The 17228-nt window shown below is 38.7% G+C and overlaps 1 protein-coding gene across 1 annotated transcript in view; it reads left to right on the forward strand.

Moving 5' to 3' along the window:
- ptprsa (protein tyrosine phosphatase receptor type Sa) overlaps positions 1–17228 on the forward strand; it is a 250934-nt gene that overhangs the window by 180343 nt on the left and 53363 nt on the right. Inside the window, exons 10-15 of the mRNA XM_055164546.1 lie at positions 82–218; positions 826–970; positions 5971–6294; positions 7902–8095; positions 11073–11190; positions 16443–17036. Of these exons, the coding sequence (XP_055020521.1) occupies positions 82–218; positions 826–970; positions 5971–6294; positions 7902–8095; positions 11073–11190; positions 16443–17036 (1512 nt within the window). The remainder of the gene's footprint in view (positions 1–81; positions 219–825; positions 971–5970; positions 6295–7901; positions 8096–11072; positions 11191–16442; positions 17037–17228) is intronic.

A 17228-nucleotide genomic window follows, 5' to 3' on the forward strand; every position in this document is an offset into this window, starting at 1 on the left:
TGGCAAGAAAACTTCTGATTTTGATTCTGTGTGACTAGTTCGTAATTACTTATATTAATCTTTTTTTTTTTCTCTCTAAAGTTCCTGGTCAGCCGTCCAAATTTCAGATCGGTGCTGTGTCTGACACCAGTATTGAACTCACCTGGGAGCCAGCCTATGAGAAAGAAGGCATTATCAGCTATAAACTCCACTACAGAGAAGGCGACTCTGGATCTCAGGTAATTGTTTTAGTCCCTGGCTATACTTAATTTCACGCTACACTTGATGAATGCACCTACTTGACTTGTACAGCTGGGTAACAACATGTAACAACATTTACTAACTGCTCATTTACATTGTGTTATCCATTTTTACAGGTTTTCACATAATGCAAGCTAAGACAGAGAGATATGGCTTACATTTTTATCACAAAAATGTGCAATAATGATATAGTAGTACACATAACTGAGGCATCTCAACAATGGCTTTTACAATATTTGTACTTACTTGTTTCTGGATATAGCTATCTTTAAGTTCAGCTTCTACTCTTCACATCTTATCTCTTTCATTATTACAGTTTTTATCTTCAGCAGAACCTCCTGTCAGTGCGTAAGTCACTCTAGGCATTAGCAGTAGTAATTAGCTTAAATCTCTGTCTGCCTCCAATCGCTTCTGAGAGGAAAATCAGAAGCAGTGCACATGGAAAATCAAATCAACCCCTTATATATATCACCATATATGACCTAGTTCTAACTGTAATGTGAAGTCAAATAAAGTCTGACAGAAATGTGAATCTCCTCAATCTTGAATGGTCTTTAACATAATTTTTTCACCCACACCTGACAGATGGTGAAAACATTTGGACCCTCATCTTCGTACGTCGTGGAAGGTCTGCGGCCCAACACAGAGTACCACTTCTCCTTGGCAGCTATCTCTAACAAAGGCATTGGAGCTTTTACCAATGACATTACTCAGAGGACCTTGCAAGCCAGTATGTAGCCTTTTTTATTCATCTTTGTCACTTGCATATGTGTTTTGTGTGAGTTAACAAGTTTTTGCAAAGGGACTTTCAGGGTTATGATGGTGATTAATAATTTATATGCTATGAATTACTAATTGTCAATGTTCAAACTTGTTGTATCTTTGTATAGTTATGTAAGGTACACCTAATAGGGATACGCCATCATGCCAAATTTGAGTACTCTAAACTAGAACAAGTTTGGCTTTTGCTTTTTTCTCTCATTGACTTAAGTTCTTTTATTTTACTTACAAGTTGACAGCAAACTCACTTTCTTTTTGATAGTGAAACAAAATGTTGTTTTTCACTGGAATTGCCAAGGCCCTCTTAAGATGTATGTAAGGATAGCATTTTTGTGCATTCAGGCATTCGCTATAAAAAATAATCTATATTTGTATTCTATTCATATTGTTTATTATGAATTTGTGTTAGTATTTTTATTAACAATTTCAGCTGTTTATAACTATCTTAAGAGGACCTTGATGGACACACATCTTAACAATTGTTTTGTTTCCAGTGAACTTGTTGACTGCAGCCTCACTTCGCTGTAGTGGCTCTTGGAACAACCACTACACTGTTCCTTTATGTTGTGTATTTATTTTGTGTCTTACTTCAGACAGCTGCTACACAGATAGCAGTGACACTGAGCAAACTTGCATGCAACACCATTTTGTCCTCTGAGGCTGCTGTTAAGAACTGTTGACTAACCGCACAGTTAAACTCAGATTCAGGCATGAAAACAGTCAATGTTCATCCAGCCCCATTCTGTCTTGACGTCTCCTGAGTGCGTGTGTAAATCATCACCTGTCGATATATAGTAGGTTTCTGTGAGCGCACTGTGCATTTGATCTGAAGCGGCGAGCTGACTGGACTGGATACACCACTGCACTGCTCCTCTTACATCACCCCTTTTCAACTCTCTGTTTTTGCCACTCATTCCCCTGCGCAATGGAACAAAAGCTCTCCTTGGAATGGCTTGGCATCACCTTGCTCACTTTGTGTCCTCTTCCTTTTATGTTGAGCAAAAAAGTTTGATTTATTTATTAATTTCTGTATTTCTTTCTGAAGTGTATGAAAGAATATTGGCGTCACTTCAAATACTGACCCGCTGCTATCTTTGTGTCCTGCTGGGATCTTAGAAGACCCTGAGTCCCCAGCAGCTCCAAGTAACACAAATGCAATAGGCAGCACAGGCATACGCACCTGCCCATATTCACAAACCTCTGGTGGAGAGACTGTGAATTCATTTTTATTTATTATTTCAGGCTATGTCCACACTAACAAATTGCACTGCATAAAAATAATTGGTTCTTATTACTCGCGGGTATTGTGATGTTATGCTCCCATTTTGACTTCCTGGTTGTTTCAGTGATTTTGTTACTGTTCAGTCAAGTCAAACCCAGTCACTAAGTACAATAACGTTCTTCTCAGAATACAAAAACTTACTTAATCTTTTGGATTCCTGGAGGTAAGTGATTGCCTTTGGTGGTGGGTTTTCAGTCTGCCATAAGTTCATTATCAATTTGAATGGAAATTAGGATTGGCAAAACTCGCATTCTTGTTGTCAATTTGAAATCTATATTATTGGTACTGAAAATTATGTTGAATAATTAAGACAAATTTGCTAGCTGTGATCTATTTCAGAAGTAGTAAAGACCACATTTAGTCTTAAAAAAAACGTGTTGTTTGTGATAGAGATTTCATTCCATTGTATAAAAAATAGTGGTTTTATTATTATAGTGTTTTTACCTGCAACCTTATAGATTTCTTTTTTATTGCTCTGAATTGTGTGGCAGACTGAATCCCTCTGCCATCACCCCAGACAGATCGAAAAGTACAATTTTGCTGTTTGCTATGTTGGCCATTATGTGCGGTACAAAATGTTCACAGATCGTTGAAGTTTGCTCTCGGTCCAAGCAGCATTACCAAAGGCTATTGTCAGGGGAGCCACTTGGCCTGGGCATCATAAAAATTAACGGCAACAACAATCTCTGCTCCATTTGAGTCCTTATTTACCCCAATGTGACTGATGGAAAACATTTTCGGAGGAGGCAGAAAGTACCTCTGTCATTACATTGGATTCTTACAACCACTTTCGCCCGAGCTCTATCTATGATGTAACCTGCAAGTTGCTCTCCTACAGAAGCAAGGCCTTGTGGGTAACGCAGCTGGGGTTTGGGCAGGTTGAGATGCATTTTCTTTGAGACGTTCAGACGTGGCCAGAGTGTGTCCACAATCCGAGAGTGCGGAGCTGTTCTGACATTCTTCACAAAGGCCTCTGATAGACCCTTAGCTGTGGGTGTTAGCGGACTGCACTGCCCGAGAAGTGCCAGATAAGAATCCCATTTCATAGCGTCACAATTAATTTCATGCTTTTGCAATGAGCTATAAGCCAGGCCCCTTGGATTGTCAGGCTTTGTTACACATTTAGATTATACCTTGAACCTGCCAGTAGCCCAGTCAAGTACTATCTCTCAAATTAAAGTGGCAGATTTGAAATCCCTTGTATTCAGCCAAACAAGCAGTTTAGCTCCCCCCACTTACTGTAATTGCGTGAGGGTTTTAGATTTATTGGAATATCCGTGTGAGCCCTAGCATGTCCATTTGGCACGGGAGAGGATTAATTCCATAATGATCTACAAATGCCAACAGTCTGTCATTTCGCTTCATGCAAAAATACAATTCAAATTCCTCTAAACAGCAATGGGAAACCTGTGTTATTCAAAAAGCTGACATCTCATAATGAGTAGTATGTCTTGTACAAGTCACTGATTGAATTAAGATGTGTAAATATGATATTTGTAATGATTAGGTATGGCACTACAAGTTGATATTGCCACCTTTTCACAAGCTGTGCCGCAACACTCTGGAAAGTCAATGGGTGTTGACATGACTAATAATTTGTCAAAAAGCATTTAGTGTGTGTCTTTCAGAGAAGTTTCTTAAGAATTCAAGAGGCGTATTAGCTGAGTCTCCTCTTCTTTTATGCCTCGTATAGTTCTAGCATCCGTAATCCAGCCAGCGAGCCCTATGAGATATGCCGTTTATTAAATCTTAAGACTTTAAACTGTTATCGGCTATAGGGAGGCCTGTGAACTATGATAGCCTGGTCACTGTCAGATCCACTGTCCTCTTTTCGCAGCAAGATTGAAAAGTGGGAGATCAGTTTTGACGTAGAGGGCTTGCAAATACAATATGAAGCTGAAAAGGACTGGAAATCCTCTAAGAACATAAGTAAATAAGCACATTGGACACAGAAAGTGGTTTTGGCATTGGCTTCGTGGTCCTCTTCTATTTGATGTGTGCTGCGGGAGGACGCCTTGTACTTGTCTTGAGTTTTGTTTATTTTTGTCATTTTTTTGAAAGCAAAGTCGAGCCAGTGTTGTTAAACTTTGATGAATCTCGCTATCTAAGTTTTTGGGCTTCCACAACAGTTCAGAAAGTGGCACCAGGTTAACTGTAGTGCCATGAAATGGGATTTATTCGAAGAAATTATTTAAGAAGGAGTCTGTGGACAAGGCAAGAAGAATTTTAGATGGCTTCCACTCTCACAGTCTTGCAGACCCTCTGGCCCAAAAGATACATGAGAATTAAAACAGTCCTGGCTACAGCACGGAGCTAACTCTCTCCCTCCCCAACATGGCTGACAGTTATCGATCCAATCATTTTTTGAACATTAAAATCTTTAAACATACTCACCATAGGAGGGATAGTGTTATGTCTCACCAACTACATATTAGTAGTTGGGTGCTGTTGGTAAGAAAGTCTATAAAATGTTGTGTTTTGGGAGCCAGGTACGTATAGTGCAGACAAAACATGTGACTTGCTTTATTTTACTTTTTTCAGTGTCATTTTTATTTCTGTTTCTGCAGAGTATCCAAGTTTTATTTCTTTATTTATTTTTATTTTTTATTTTCAAGCCTAATTATTTTAATTTGTTTTCTGAATATATTGTTTAAGGTCATTTTTTAAAATCATTTTATTTATTTTTATTGGAATGTGTGTGTTTTAATTTATGATTTCATTTCACATTATTTGTATCATAATTTCAGTTTGTATGCGATTTGTCTGTTAATTTACCTTTACGTAACATAGAGTAATAATGAACAAAGCTTCCAGTGAACAGGGCAAGACTTTAAAATAGAAATAACTTGCATACAAAGTTTCCTACATAAAATACTAAATACTGAGCGGAAAAGGAGGCTTTTTAACACGCCTGGCACGGTGCAGTCTTTGGCCGAGTCCATGCTGTGTTTGAGATTAGAGCAGGTTTGATATTGAAGGTTCTCACATGTGAAGCTTCAGAACATGCTTAGCAAAAGGGAAGGAAGCAAAATCACTTACACTTCTTGGTCTATTCTCTGCTTGGCTATTTTTAACACTATTAAATGTATCTTCTTGAGACTTCTCTTTCTGTCAGTGACCTACAAGTAGAAAAGTGGACGTAAACCTGTAATCTCAGGCTATCATGTACTCTGTTATTTATAGTGTAGGCTACTTACTGTATTTCAGGTTCACATTAGGTGTTAGTGAAGCCATAATTCAAACAGGCCTAGATGCTGTGTAGTCTTTTCCCCATCTGTTCAATAGCAGATGTGTAAAATTGATCATATGCAATTTTCATTTGGCCAAAGATGGTTGAGAAATCTATGCTAGTTCTTGATTGTATTCTCCATAGAAATGCCTTGATTCATTATTACTAAAAATAGAATCATCCCCCATATGTTTTTTACTTTTACATTTGCCTTGTTTTTGTTCAATCTTGTCCTAATATTTTATTTTTGCAGTTTAGTTTGACTTAAGCTTCTTTTATTTTTGTTTGAAATTTTCCTTTGGTCATTTTCTTTATCTCTCCCATCTTTTATTTTTGTTTTTCACTTCCTCCTTCCTCCCTCCCCCTCTCCAATGGTCTCCTCTACCTTGATCCCCCAACCCCTCCTTATACCCTTCCTTTACCCTGTCCACTTCACCAGAGCCCTCAGCCCCCCCTCAAGACATTAAGTGCAACAGCGCCAGCTCCACCACCCTGCTGGTAAGTTGGCGCCCCCCACCGGTGAAGAGTCAGAATGGTGAGCTGGCGGGGTATAAGGTGCGCTACCAGGTGGTGGGCGGGGCCGAAGGTGGGGCTGGTGATGACGGAGAGGTGATGGAGGAGGCCAGTGTGTCCGCGGCCGAGGAGCAGGTCCTGTTGCAGCGTCTGGAGAAGTGGACCCAGTACAGCGTCAGTGTGTCGGCGCTCACTGAGGTGGGGGCGGGGCCGGAGAGCGAGCCCCTGGTCTGCCGCACTGATGAAGATGGTATGTGAATATTATGGATGTTGTCATTATATCATCAGGTCGTGAAGTCTGCCATTAAGTGCTTTCTGTAGCTCAAAATAAGTCTGTTAAATCATCCACAGGGCATATTTTTATTGAGACTGGGATTATGTCATCTCATAGTTCAAGTAAATTCAAGTAAAAAAAAAAAAAAAAGGCTTCATTTTTCTGTAATTGGGTCTTGCCCTTGTCTTCCGTGAATATTATTGAAAATCATATGGCTCCGTACAAAAACTCTGGTCACTATGAGATGCTTATTTGTCTATTGTTTAGAGTCTGCCTAGTCGAGATACTTTATATCATTATTTATTGAAAACAATACAAAACAATTTTAACATCTGTCTAGGGACAACGGATGAAAATTTTTTGACTAATTCTAGTACATTTACAGTAATGTGGATTAATGTACACAGTCCCTGTCAAATAAATAAATAAAATAAATATAGCTCATTACAATTGAATACCTTTAGTACGGAAGCTAAATATTTTCAGAACCAGTGATGTAGAACGTCTGAATGATCAAATCAAAGGTTTGCACAGTGCACCTGGGAAATCAAGCACACTGCTGTTAAACAGAGCCAAATCTCATTTACCAGAGCCAGCACTTAACATTGATTTATCGGCTTTTAAGAGAATACCAGACACTATTATCGGTGTGGTATACCACAAGGTCATATACGAGTCATCTGTTGAGTACAAGTTAAGAGGTATATTGTTTTCTCTCACAAATCAATCAAACCTCTTAAAAGTGTCAGATTGGCTGAATACCTGCAGGTTGCAATTCATTATGTTTAATTGTCAGACTTCCTGAACTAAGGCTTTATAGTTACACACAAATGGAGAGTATGGCATGCTGTAAGAAGCGCATTTCAAATCAAATTATTCAAATGGTCTGAGTCGCTATTGTCATAACTTTATAAAAGAGGTTGTCCGTTAGTTTAGATGTACCTATTGTAGAATTTCACTGTAAAATACTGAAAATTGAATACCCATGTTTACAACTACTCGATATATAGTTTTTGAATCCATAAAAAAATCTAAGAGCAAAGTGCACAGTGCATAGTTGGATTGACAAGTATAAATGTGGCATGTCATAGCACAGATGACAGCTGGACAGATGTCTGACATTGGCTGGTATTCACCACAATCCATTTCACATCCATTACCACAACATCTCAAAGACCCCTCTGACAATGATGTACGGTGAGTCCAGTGTAGTGACAACCTTAAGTCCAGAAGATTTTCTCATAACTACACACTGGTTTAACACACAATGGCAATTTGTAGTGACATTTCATAATAAAGTGTAAAGATATGAAAAAGCTCAAACTAAAGTCACATTTGGAGTATAACAAGGTGTCTAGTCAATGGAAGATTAACATGGATGTAGCCCAACTAGAACTTTCTACAACCAGTACACAGGGCCAAGAGTGATACAATTACCTTATGGCAAGTTTTCATTGAACGTCTCCAACAACTTTGTAGCACGCCATTGCTGTAAATCAATACAAAATGCTGATAAAATTAGCATTAGATGAAGCGAGCGAACCCTGTATTGATATACACCTCTGCTGTGTTTTTGTTCTCAGTTCCTGGGGCTCCTCCCAGGCGAGTGGAAGTGGAAGTTCTGAACTCCACTGCATTAAAAGTCATGTGGCGTTCACTGATACCTGGGAAACAGCATGGTCAGATCCGAGGCTACCAGGTCCACTATGTGCGTGTGGAAAATGGAGAGTCTCGGGGTCTTCCACTCATCAAGGATGTAATGCTAGCTGATGCCCAGGTATGATCGGAATTCCAGTACAATTTTTGTGTAATAATGTGTTTTTCATCATTCTCAGTAGTGAGGATCCTATTCATGGTAGCCTATATATAAAAATGTACTAATAGCAAATAATACATGCATTCTTTAACTTGTGTGCATAGATGTTTAATAGCTAATAAGAGCTGACATTTTTGCAAAAGTTCACTATAGAAAATAATGTCATTGCCATTCATTGTTGCTTTGACCTCAGACCTAGTTTTATAGAATTGCTGGGTTTCAGATGACATCCCAACATTATATTGGTCAATAATATTCAATACAGATGAGGACAGCTAAAAGTAATAATGTTAAAATGCAGATTTTTATGGTAAGTCAAAAAGTGTGTCCATTTACTTTAATGACAAAGTAACATTTTATGAATAGGGAAATCTGGCTCTTGCCCCTCATCTGGGAACATGACATCATCACATGTGTACATAGACTTGTGATAGCTAATAAAACCCGATAGTTTTGCAAAAGTTCACTACAGAAAGATATTTCCAAAAATAATTTCACTCTCCTTGCGTTGGTCCTCGGGCCTAGTTTTATAGAATATAGGAGTCCCACACAGTTATATTTCATTTTCTGTTGTTGTCATATTCTCCTCCACCGCAGCCCACAACAGGAACTGTAATGAAAGCTTCACTCATCGTCTGCTGCCTCTTTTGGCTCTGGGTTTTTTATTAGTATCCCCAGACTCAAGCTTCATGGCGATAAGAGCTATAAAAAGTTTGATTGTGCCCATGCACCAAACAGAGAAGGTTGAAAATAATATTAGAGTCCTCTGTAAACACGTGTGAAAACCTTGACCGAAACACAGCATATAGTAATTGTATGGCACTTTTCGTCTTTTACAAAACTTGTGTCAGCATGCTACTGAATGAAAGCAGGAGGCTGCACACAGTAGCAATCATCCCCTTGGAAATTATAGCTTTGATGGAATGGGCTAAACAACACAGGAAGGAACAGTGGTAAGCTGTATTGCAAAAAGAGCCCAAAACCTATATTTTTCAGATGAATGTAGGCATTGTTAAGATATATTTTTGAACTCTGCAACAGTGCATCTTTAAAACATGTAAGCAGACCAACTCTTAACTGATCCGCCCATGTTTCTCTATATAACATAAGCTGCAAATGGCTTCTCTTCTCGTGCCCTAACCAAAGTGGCCTATTTCTGCTCCCAAAGCCTTAAATCCTCCACCTCTCACAGTGCTGTTTCTTCCTTCTCTCTCTTTTAAAATCACTGCTTTCTCTACACACACGCTTGTCTTTGGTGTGGTGGGTTAGTGGGAAACGGACGATACAGCCGAATATGTGAGTACCACGCTTCCTCTGAGTGCTGTGTGTAACTGACATCGTGCAAACAGCGGGTATTGCATCAACACTGTGAGACCGGTCCAGTTGACTCCCAATTTACACAGGGCCAGCAAAACTTACTCAGTGGATTGAATAATAAAGCTGCACTGAGATGTATGGCCAACCTATCGTTACAAAGCTAATGAAAATAAGAACCGTATATTACCAGCAAGCTTCTACAAAATGGAGGCTGATGCAATATCCACTGCCCACTGTGCTTGGAATGCCAATGCTACTCGTGCCCTGCTGTGTGTTAATATACTATGTTTTGTTTTGTGTTCTGATTTATGTCTTTGTGGGGAAAGGGGTGTTTTCTCAATTTTCTTTTTTTGTGTGGTGAAATAGATTGACATAGTTATTTTCTTTTCCCTACGTTTTATTTAAATTACATCTACAAAATTCGTTTTAAGTCTGTTGCATGGGGCTTTTATTCAAATAACTGGTTAATGAACTATTGTGAGGGAGTCAATCAAGGTTTAATTCTTATGCAAAATGGCAAAATCTATTATGTGGCTGCATTAGATAGACAAAAGCCATCTCAGTTGTCTCACAAAAATTATAGCTCATTTAGCTTCCAGGCTATAAGTACTTCCTGGCAGGCCACCCCGTCTGCCAACCTGCCTGTTAAAACGCTCATTGTGAATTCATTCAAACCTGCCCTTTGAAAGATTCATTAGGATTGATCCAAAACCACCCTTTGAAAAGAACTTAAGGAAAGTTAATGGCAATTGTAAAAAGAAAAAAATCAGCCTTTGTATGGTCAGGATGGCATGCATTTATCAGAAAGTTTACGTGGTGATTGGTGCATTGCGGAAGTAGGGTGTGAAGAGACTAGGCATGTCACAATAACACATTTTGAAATTCAATATATAGCTATAAAAAATATCACGATAAATTGTAATTGAAAATCACTTCATGCCACTTATCAGGCCCGTAACCAGAAATGTTGGGCCCTTTGGGGTAAGAAGCCTCAAATGGGCCCCCCTCTATAATAAATTCATAGGAAAAACCGGGGCCCATCACAACAGACCCCCTTTTTCCCACTGTCTACTGCCACTGATACAAAAATGTAAAGCAGTAAAGCATTCCACTAGACCATTTCTGAAATTAACCATATTGTTAATTAAAAAGTTAAAAATTAGTTGGCAGCTATTATGACTCCAAGCAGTTAATTATTTGACAATGTATAAAGCTCAGTATATTATTCTGCAAAACAATTTCCCCACAGTGCAAATAAAACATACTCATGATAGAAATTCAGGTCCAAAAATATTGCTAATGTTTTTTGTTTTTTTTTTATAATATGTTGATATAGTAACTGCAGTGACAAGCCTATGGAGGATGGGTGGTTATTTACCTTATTTATTTTTCTTATAATTCTTCCCAAGCCTTAGCATTATGGTCTTCCATGATGCAAACAGGAAAACAGTTATGCATGCCTCAAGAATTAATAAAGACAAAAGAACCTGGAGAGACACTAAATAGAGATTAACACTGGGGTCTTGGCAGTTTGAAGTGCATGAGTGGGGTGGACATTGTGAATGTTTTTTAAGTCATTTTGACATTTTTCCTGTTTTTTTCCCTCTCTCTTGTCTCACAGGAAATGGTGATTGGAGGACTCAAACCAGACACCACTTACTCCATCACTGTGGCAGCCTACACCACCAAAGGGGATGGGGCGCGCAGTAAACCTAAACTGGTGGTGACCAAGGGGGCTGGTGAGTATTTAATTTATTAATCACACACAAATACTACAACCACAGTGGCAGAATTTACGCTACCAGTCAAAAGTTTGTGCAAACCATTTTATTACTTTTTTCTTTATGTTTACTGCTTTCTTTATCTTTCGACAAAGCAAAGGGTGGCTACTGTGAGGATTTGAATCTAAAATATAAATAAAATGTTCTACTCATACACTTAGTAATTTCCCTTTAGTGTAAATAAGAAATGTGTTTTATATCTTATCAGTATTAACTTTACATGGCTATAATTTCCCTCACAACAACTTTATTGTGAACTGATACATCTTAAAACTGTGAAGCAAGTAAAATGAAAACCACATCAGTGAAGTCCCCTTTTTATAAATGCACTTGAAAGAGACACGCACAAACTTATGCAACAAGCCTTTCACAGACGGTGGAGCACTCAAACTGCCTCCAGACACTGTGACGTTGTGTTTTGTTCCTTTTTGCCAACATAAAGAAGACTAAGATGCTGCTTCAATACAAAACATCTCCATAAAGGCTGTGCCGTTTTTGTACCACTCACAAGTCGATTCACATCAATTCCCAGAGTCTTTTCATTTTCGGCACACCAGCACGTCGTATGTGATGGCTGGATTCATCACACTGTATCCAAAAGAATCTATCTTACATTTAAAGCAACTACAACAGCATTCATTCTGTTGCTGCTCGTGCCTTTGTGTATAGAAGAATAGACCATTTGGAAAAGTTATTTTGGATCTCTGCAATGCGTTTTTATTTTATGTTTTTGTGAGAAAAAAATAGTGTTTCCTGTCTTGGATACAAACAAATCAATGACCACTTTATATTTCATTTTCCACAAAACTGTACACAGATAAAAGTAATTTGAAGTTTGAGTTAAAATTTTATAGGTAGGTTTACCATAAACTGCATACACTACAACAAACTGCAAGTTTCGTTAGAATTGTGATCAAATGGATTTAAGATTTATAATGGCAATGCCCTTATGTTATTTATGTGTAATAATTGTCATTTTTATCAGTTGAGGCTAGCACACACATCAATGTTCAAATCAACCTCCTCCACAGCACCTCTGGCTGCATCCTGTAAGCGGACACCAGACGATGTTGTGTTTACATGGCCTGGCTTTGAGTGGGCTATTCTGCTGTTTTGTGCAAACAGCTGACAGGAAAAATCACATCAACTTTCACTGACCACACACAAATGTGCAAAGACGTTCAGTGGCTCTAGTGTTGTCACAATACTAAAATTTCTAACTCAGTATTGATACTAAGGAATAGGCTTGATGCTGATACCGATTCTTATACCAGTGATAATAAAAAACAATCCTTCTTTATAGAAAATGATTTTCAGAATTAAATAATAGTACTGTCTTTTACATCACCATGTGGTCTTCTATCTGTTTAATGCTTCAGTCGTCCAGGTGTCCATAGTGGTCCATGGACATATACTATGGACATGTGCTATACTTGTTCTCATACAGCTCTAAATCATTCTTAAGCTATTCAGGAAAGGTTTATTTCTGTCCTGTGAATGTGATTTTTTTAGTATTAGTACTTTCTCAAATGGATATCTAGTTTCGATACTAGTTTTAGTATCAATTAGTATCTGATTTTCAATACTTTTCACAACCCTAAGTAGATTAAGAAACAAAAAAAATAGACATTTTAGATTAAGCAATACCTCATTTTATGATTTTGCATAGTTTTATCATTTTCTTCTGGTTTGGGCATACAGGTAGCTTTCCAAGACAGACACTTGATTAAAAAGTGCCCTTTCCACAAATGCACAAAGGTAATATCGTTTTTTGAATGTTCTCTGAAGAAAGACCGGAAATTAGAAGGAAACCCTATAGGATATATTTCTTCCAATCAGTCTGAGTGAGTGTCAACATTGGGCTGTTAACTCTACGGCCTGATAAGAAACGTGCCTGGAGGTCCGCAAAGAGGGATTGAACTGGGGTCAACCCGTCTATAGACCTTGGGAGGGAAAAGGGGAGTGGGGGGGGGCAACAAGGAGAAAATGAAAATGGGAATTGGGTATCTGGTTGAGAGCAGAGAAGTTGGAAAAAATATAGGTTAAGAGAGAAAGAGAGATGATCACGAAGTCCAATACGTCTAATAGTAGTCATGTATACACATAGTAACATACAAGAGGGTATTCCCACTATTCAGGGGGCTTATATCCCTGCGGGGGCTTTTTGTCAAGCAGATTGCTCCTTGTCCCTAGTCACCTTCTTCATTGTTCTTTTTTAACCATCCACAATGTTCCAACTGGGCTCTTGTGTATAAGACCCCACCCAAAACAACTGCTTTGTATTATATTTGATGTCTGAGTATATCGAATACTGGGCTCAACCGTTATGCTAGAAAATCCTGCTTCAATGAAAATATGATTAGATAAGAAATATTAATCTATACCCATATTACTCTATTTTCAGATCTCTGCATATTTAGGCTAAGTTCTTTTCTCAAACAGAAAACATCATAAACAGAAGACATCACCAAGTGGAACAGAGCATTTTAAGCTTTGAAGATGTAGCCAGACTAATAATAAAGTGTTATTCAAATGTGTGTGAATGAAACCAAAACACAAATTCAGGTATATATTTGAGGAGGTAACATTATAACATGGCTTAAAGCTCACAAGAGTCAATTTTATATAATAGAGGACCTTTAAACTCGAACTTTAAGGTAAGACGATAGAAGGGTTTAGTGTTTGCTTCTTGCTCAGCCTCGCACAGACTTTTCTTGTGTCCTTGGCTAAGACTTTGTCACAGGACATCTGGTGTATAAACTAGAAATGTATAATATATGCATTTCCCTTGAAACTCCACAATTGAATAATGAATAGCCTTGCTTATATTTTCACTTGACCTACAAAGACCTCTAAAATAAACACTATTTTGTACGACACAATTGTAAAAAATGACTGATAAAATGTGTAAAGGCTATAAAGGTAGTAACGACTTTATTTGGCAGCCTGTTGAGGACGCAAGTGAAATTTAAAATGTCAAACGCATGCACAAGCATTGCAGGAAGCCATCACAGGACCATTATCTCAGGTTAGATTTCCTTGATGAGCCGTGAATGCCCGGTCAGAGTGGGCTTTTAAATGACACCAAGCTGAGCTATAGTACGCTACTGCAGAGTATTAGGAGCATCTGTCTCACCCCCGCTATCCCATTAACAGCGGCATCCACTCAGCCACACTTGTGTTTTCCTCTGCCTGGCCAAAGACATGGATTAGGAAAATGAAATGAATGAAAAAGCTTTGTTGATCTCACAGTGGAGAAATAAACTTGTTAAACATCCTATATTACACAAAATTGACTCTTGTGAGTTTTATGCTATGAATGATGGTTCCTCCTCATAAACAAACCTGGTGTAGAGTAATGATGTTTGAGTAATCCTTTATTATTAATCTGTCTACATCTCAAGCTCAAAATGCTCTGTTCCGCAATGACGTCATGAAGCGGTAGTTTTCACGTTAACAGCTACCTTTTACCTTTTGTTCAGTTGAGACTGTCAAATCCAGAGTTGAAATTATCCAAATTATTCTAGTGAAGTTGCTTGGAGTTTAAAAACACAAGCACTGTATTACCCCAAGATCAGAAAATAGTGTAATATGGGCCCTTTAAGATAACTCTTATAAGTTTAGGCTTATTAATTAAGTTTAGGCTTTAAAGTAGCACTATGTCATTTTTGTCGTCTTGTTTCCAAGATGACATTTATTATACAGTGTGGCATTAAACTTATCTATCTTGCATTTATCACATTATATGTGTTTTGTTGCTAAAACCGTGCATGCTTACTGAGTGTAGTGCTGCATCTTCAGAGATATGACTTGTAACTTGGACTTGTGGTCTCACCTACTTGTCTTATTGGAGACAAAAACGTTATAGCTCATTATGTGGAACATTCCAGGCAAAGCAATAACATGTCAATGGGAACAAGCAGCTACTGTGTTCATTCCACCAGCAAAGATACACAGTGCACCTTTAAGGCATAGAACAAAATGTAAAAGGGTGGTAAATATAGCAAAGTGTTAAAACACACTGCATTATTATTCTAGGAGTATATTCTATAATAGTCTATTTGCTGTTTTGTTTCTTAGTAATAGAAAACTGTGAGGATAGCAGCTCTTTTTCCTGTAATGTCTCTTTAAAACAAAGCCCTATCTGTAAGTGGAATGCCCATGCTCCCCTGTGAGGCACCATTAGTCAGGTTTGTTGGATTAACTCATCCCTGTGTTTGTCAGATCACAACTTTGATTATATTTGCCGGTTGCCTCCCACAACTCACTGTTTGAATGTGGGCCGGGATTGAATTTATTTACACAGAGATAGGGCTCAAGTGTGAATCAGCCACAGTCATCTCTCACAACGCCTTGATGGCAACTTGAGAACTAAAAGCTCCCCATAAGCGTTGGTGCTTCTATCATTCGGATGGGCCTTAAATGGAGGGTTAGGACGAACCGTTTGTCATCCATAAAGCACGGCAAAACTGGGCCACTCTGAAGAATGGTGTCTAGACCCCAAGTGTAGATCATCAATTTTACAGCAAGCAATGAGTCTTTGAGCGGAGTGTGCCTGTGTTCCCAGCTCAAAGTTTTAGTAATGCTTTGCTCTACTGAAATTATTTTGACTGTTGCCTACATGAATCATGAAACCGTAATGGGTACAGTGATCACTCAAGAATTTAGAGGCTCTAAGGAGGCGCTGCCAAGCTGAGGAAACACAACCTGTCTTGAATTGTCGGCTGTGTTTGAAATGTAGTCTCTACTGTCAATGCATTCATCTTCCCTTTTTGTATGTAGATGTTTGTAGTTGTAGATTATTTTTCTTTATTACGTTTTTACACTATTTTCCAAAACACTTCTGATATGGTTGTCAACAATATGAATAAGGCCAGTAAACATAGACACTTTATTGATCCACAAGGGAAATTAGGAAATTGGACACAGTAGCTCACGCATCACAGTATATTATTACAGCAAAGAGAAAAAATATAAATGGTGATAATAAATTCTAAATAATAGCAAAAATAGAGACTACTGTCAATTGTACAAATAAAAATAAAATATAAAAATAAAGTAATAAAAACATGTCTCAGCTACATACAAAAGGTTGTAAGGAAAGCAGTACAAAGATGATATGATAAAGGCTTGATCAAAGAGTCTATTCAGAAATTGAAATGTTATATGCGTCTTCATTTTGATTCACGTAAATATTTGTTTTCTTACAGTGCCAGGGCCACCCTACCTGTCAGTGGCTCAGAACTCAGAGACTTCAGCCATGGTTCGCTGGGACCCTCCAGACTTGGCTAAAGAAATGGACTTGCAAGGTTACAGACTGCAGTTTGGACGAAAAGATGTTGCCCCTCTGGCCACGCTAGAATTTTCAGCTCAAGAGCGAGAGTACACTGTTGGCAATATTCACAGAGGGGCAGCCTACTTGTTTAAAATCTCAGCCAAGAGCAGGGGGGGCTTCGGGGATGAAGCTGTAGTGGAACTTAATGTCCCGGAGAATTCACCTGGAGGTTACCCACAGATAAATGAGGGGTCCAACGTGACGTGCTGCTCGGTGCAAGTGTCCTGGTCCCCTCCGGTGCTGGCTGAGAGGAATGGGGTCATCACTGAGTACACATTGGCCTATAAAGAGGCAGGGACTGGAGAAGCACCTCGAGAACTTCGCCTTCCTCCCAACCTGTCCACCTATGTACTCAACAGTCTCAAACCCAACTCAGCATATGATGTGAAAATACGTGCTCACACCAGTGTAGGTCCGGGGCCCTACAGCCCCCCTATGCAGTATCGGACGGTGGCCTTTGACCCGACAGGTAGGGCTTGCTGTTTCTCTTCCAGTCTGGTTGACAGGGGGTTGGATTGGATAAAACACAAAACCACAAAATGAAATCTGCCCCACCCCCTCCTTCAACCACCTTCACTTCACTTCAAGAACAGAAACTAAATTACTAAATATGTTTGCTTGCCGTGGGATTCTCACTTCACTAACCCCGATCAGGTAAACC

This window comes from Boleophthalmus pectinirostris, unplaced genomic scaffold, assembly GCF_026225935.1.
Source record: "Boleophthalmus pectinirostris isolate CB_2022bp ecotype Guang Dong unplaced genomic scaffold, ASM2622593v1 HiC_scaffold_7, whole genome shotgun sequence".
In the NCBI taxonomy this organism is placed as follows: domain Eukaryota; kingdom Metazoa; phylum Chordata; class Actinopteri; order Gobiiformes; family Gobiidae; genus Boleophthalmus; species Boleophthalmus pectinirostris.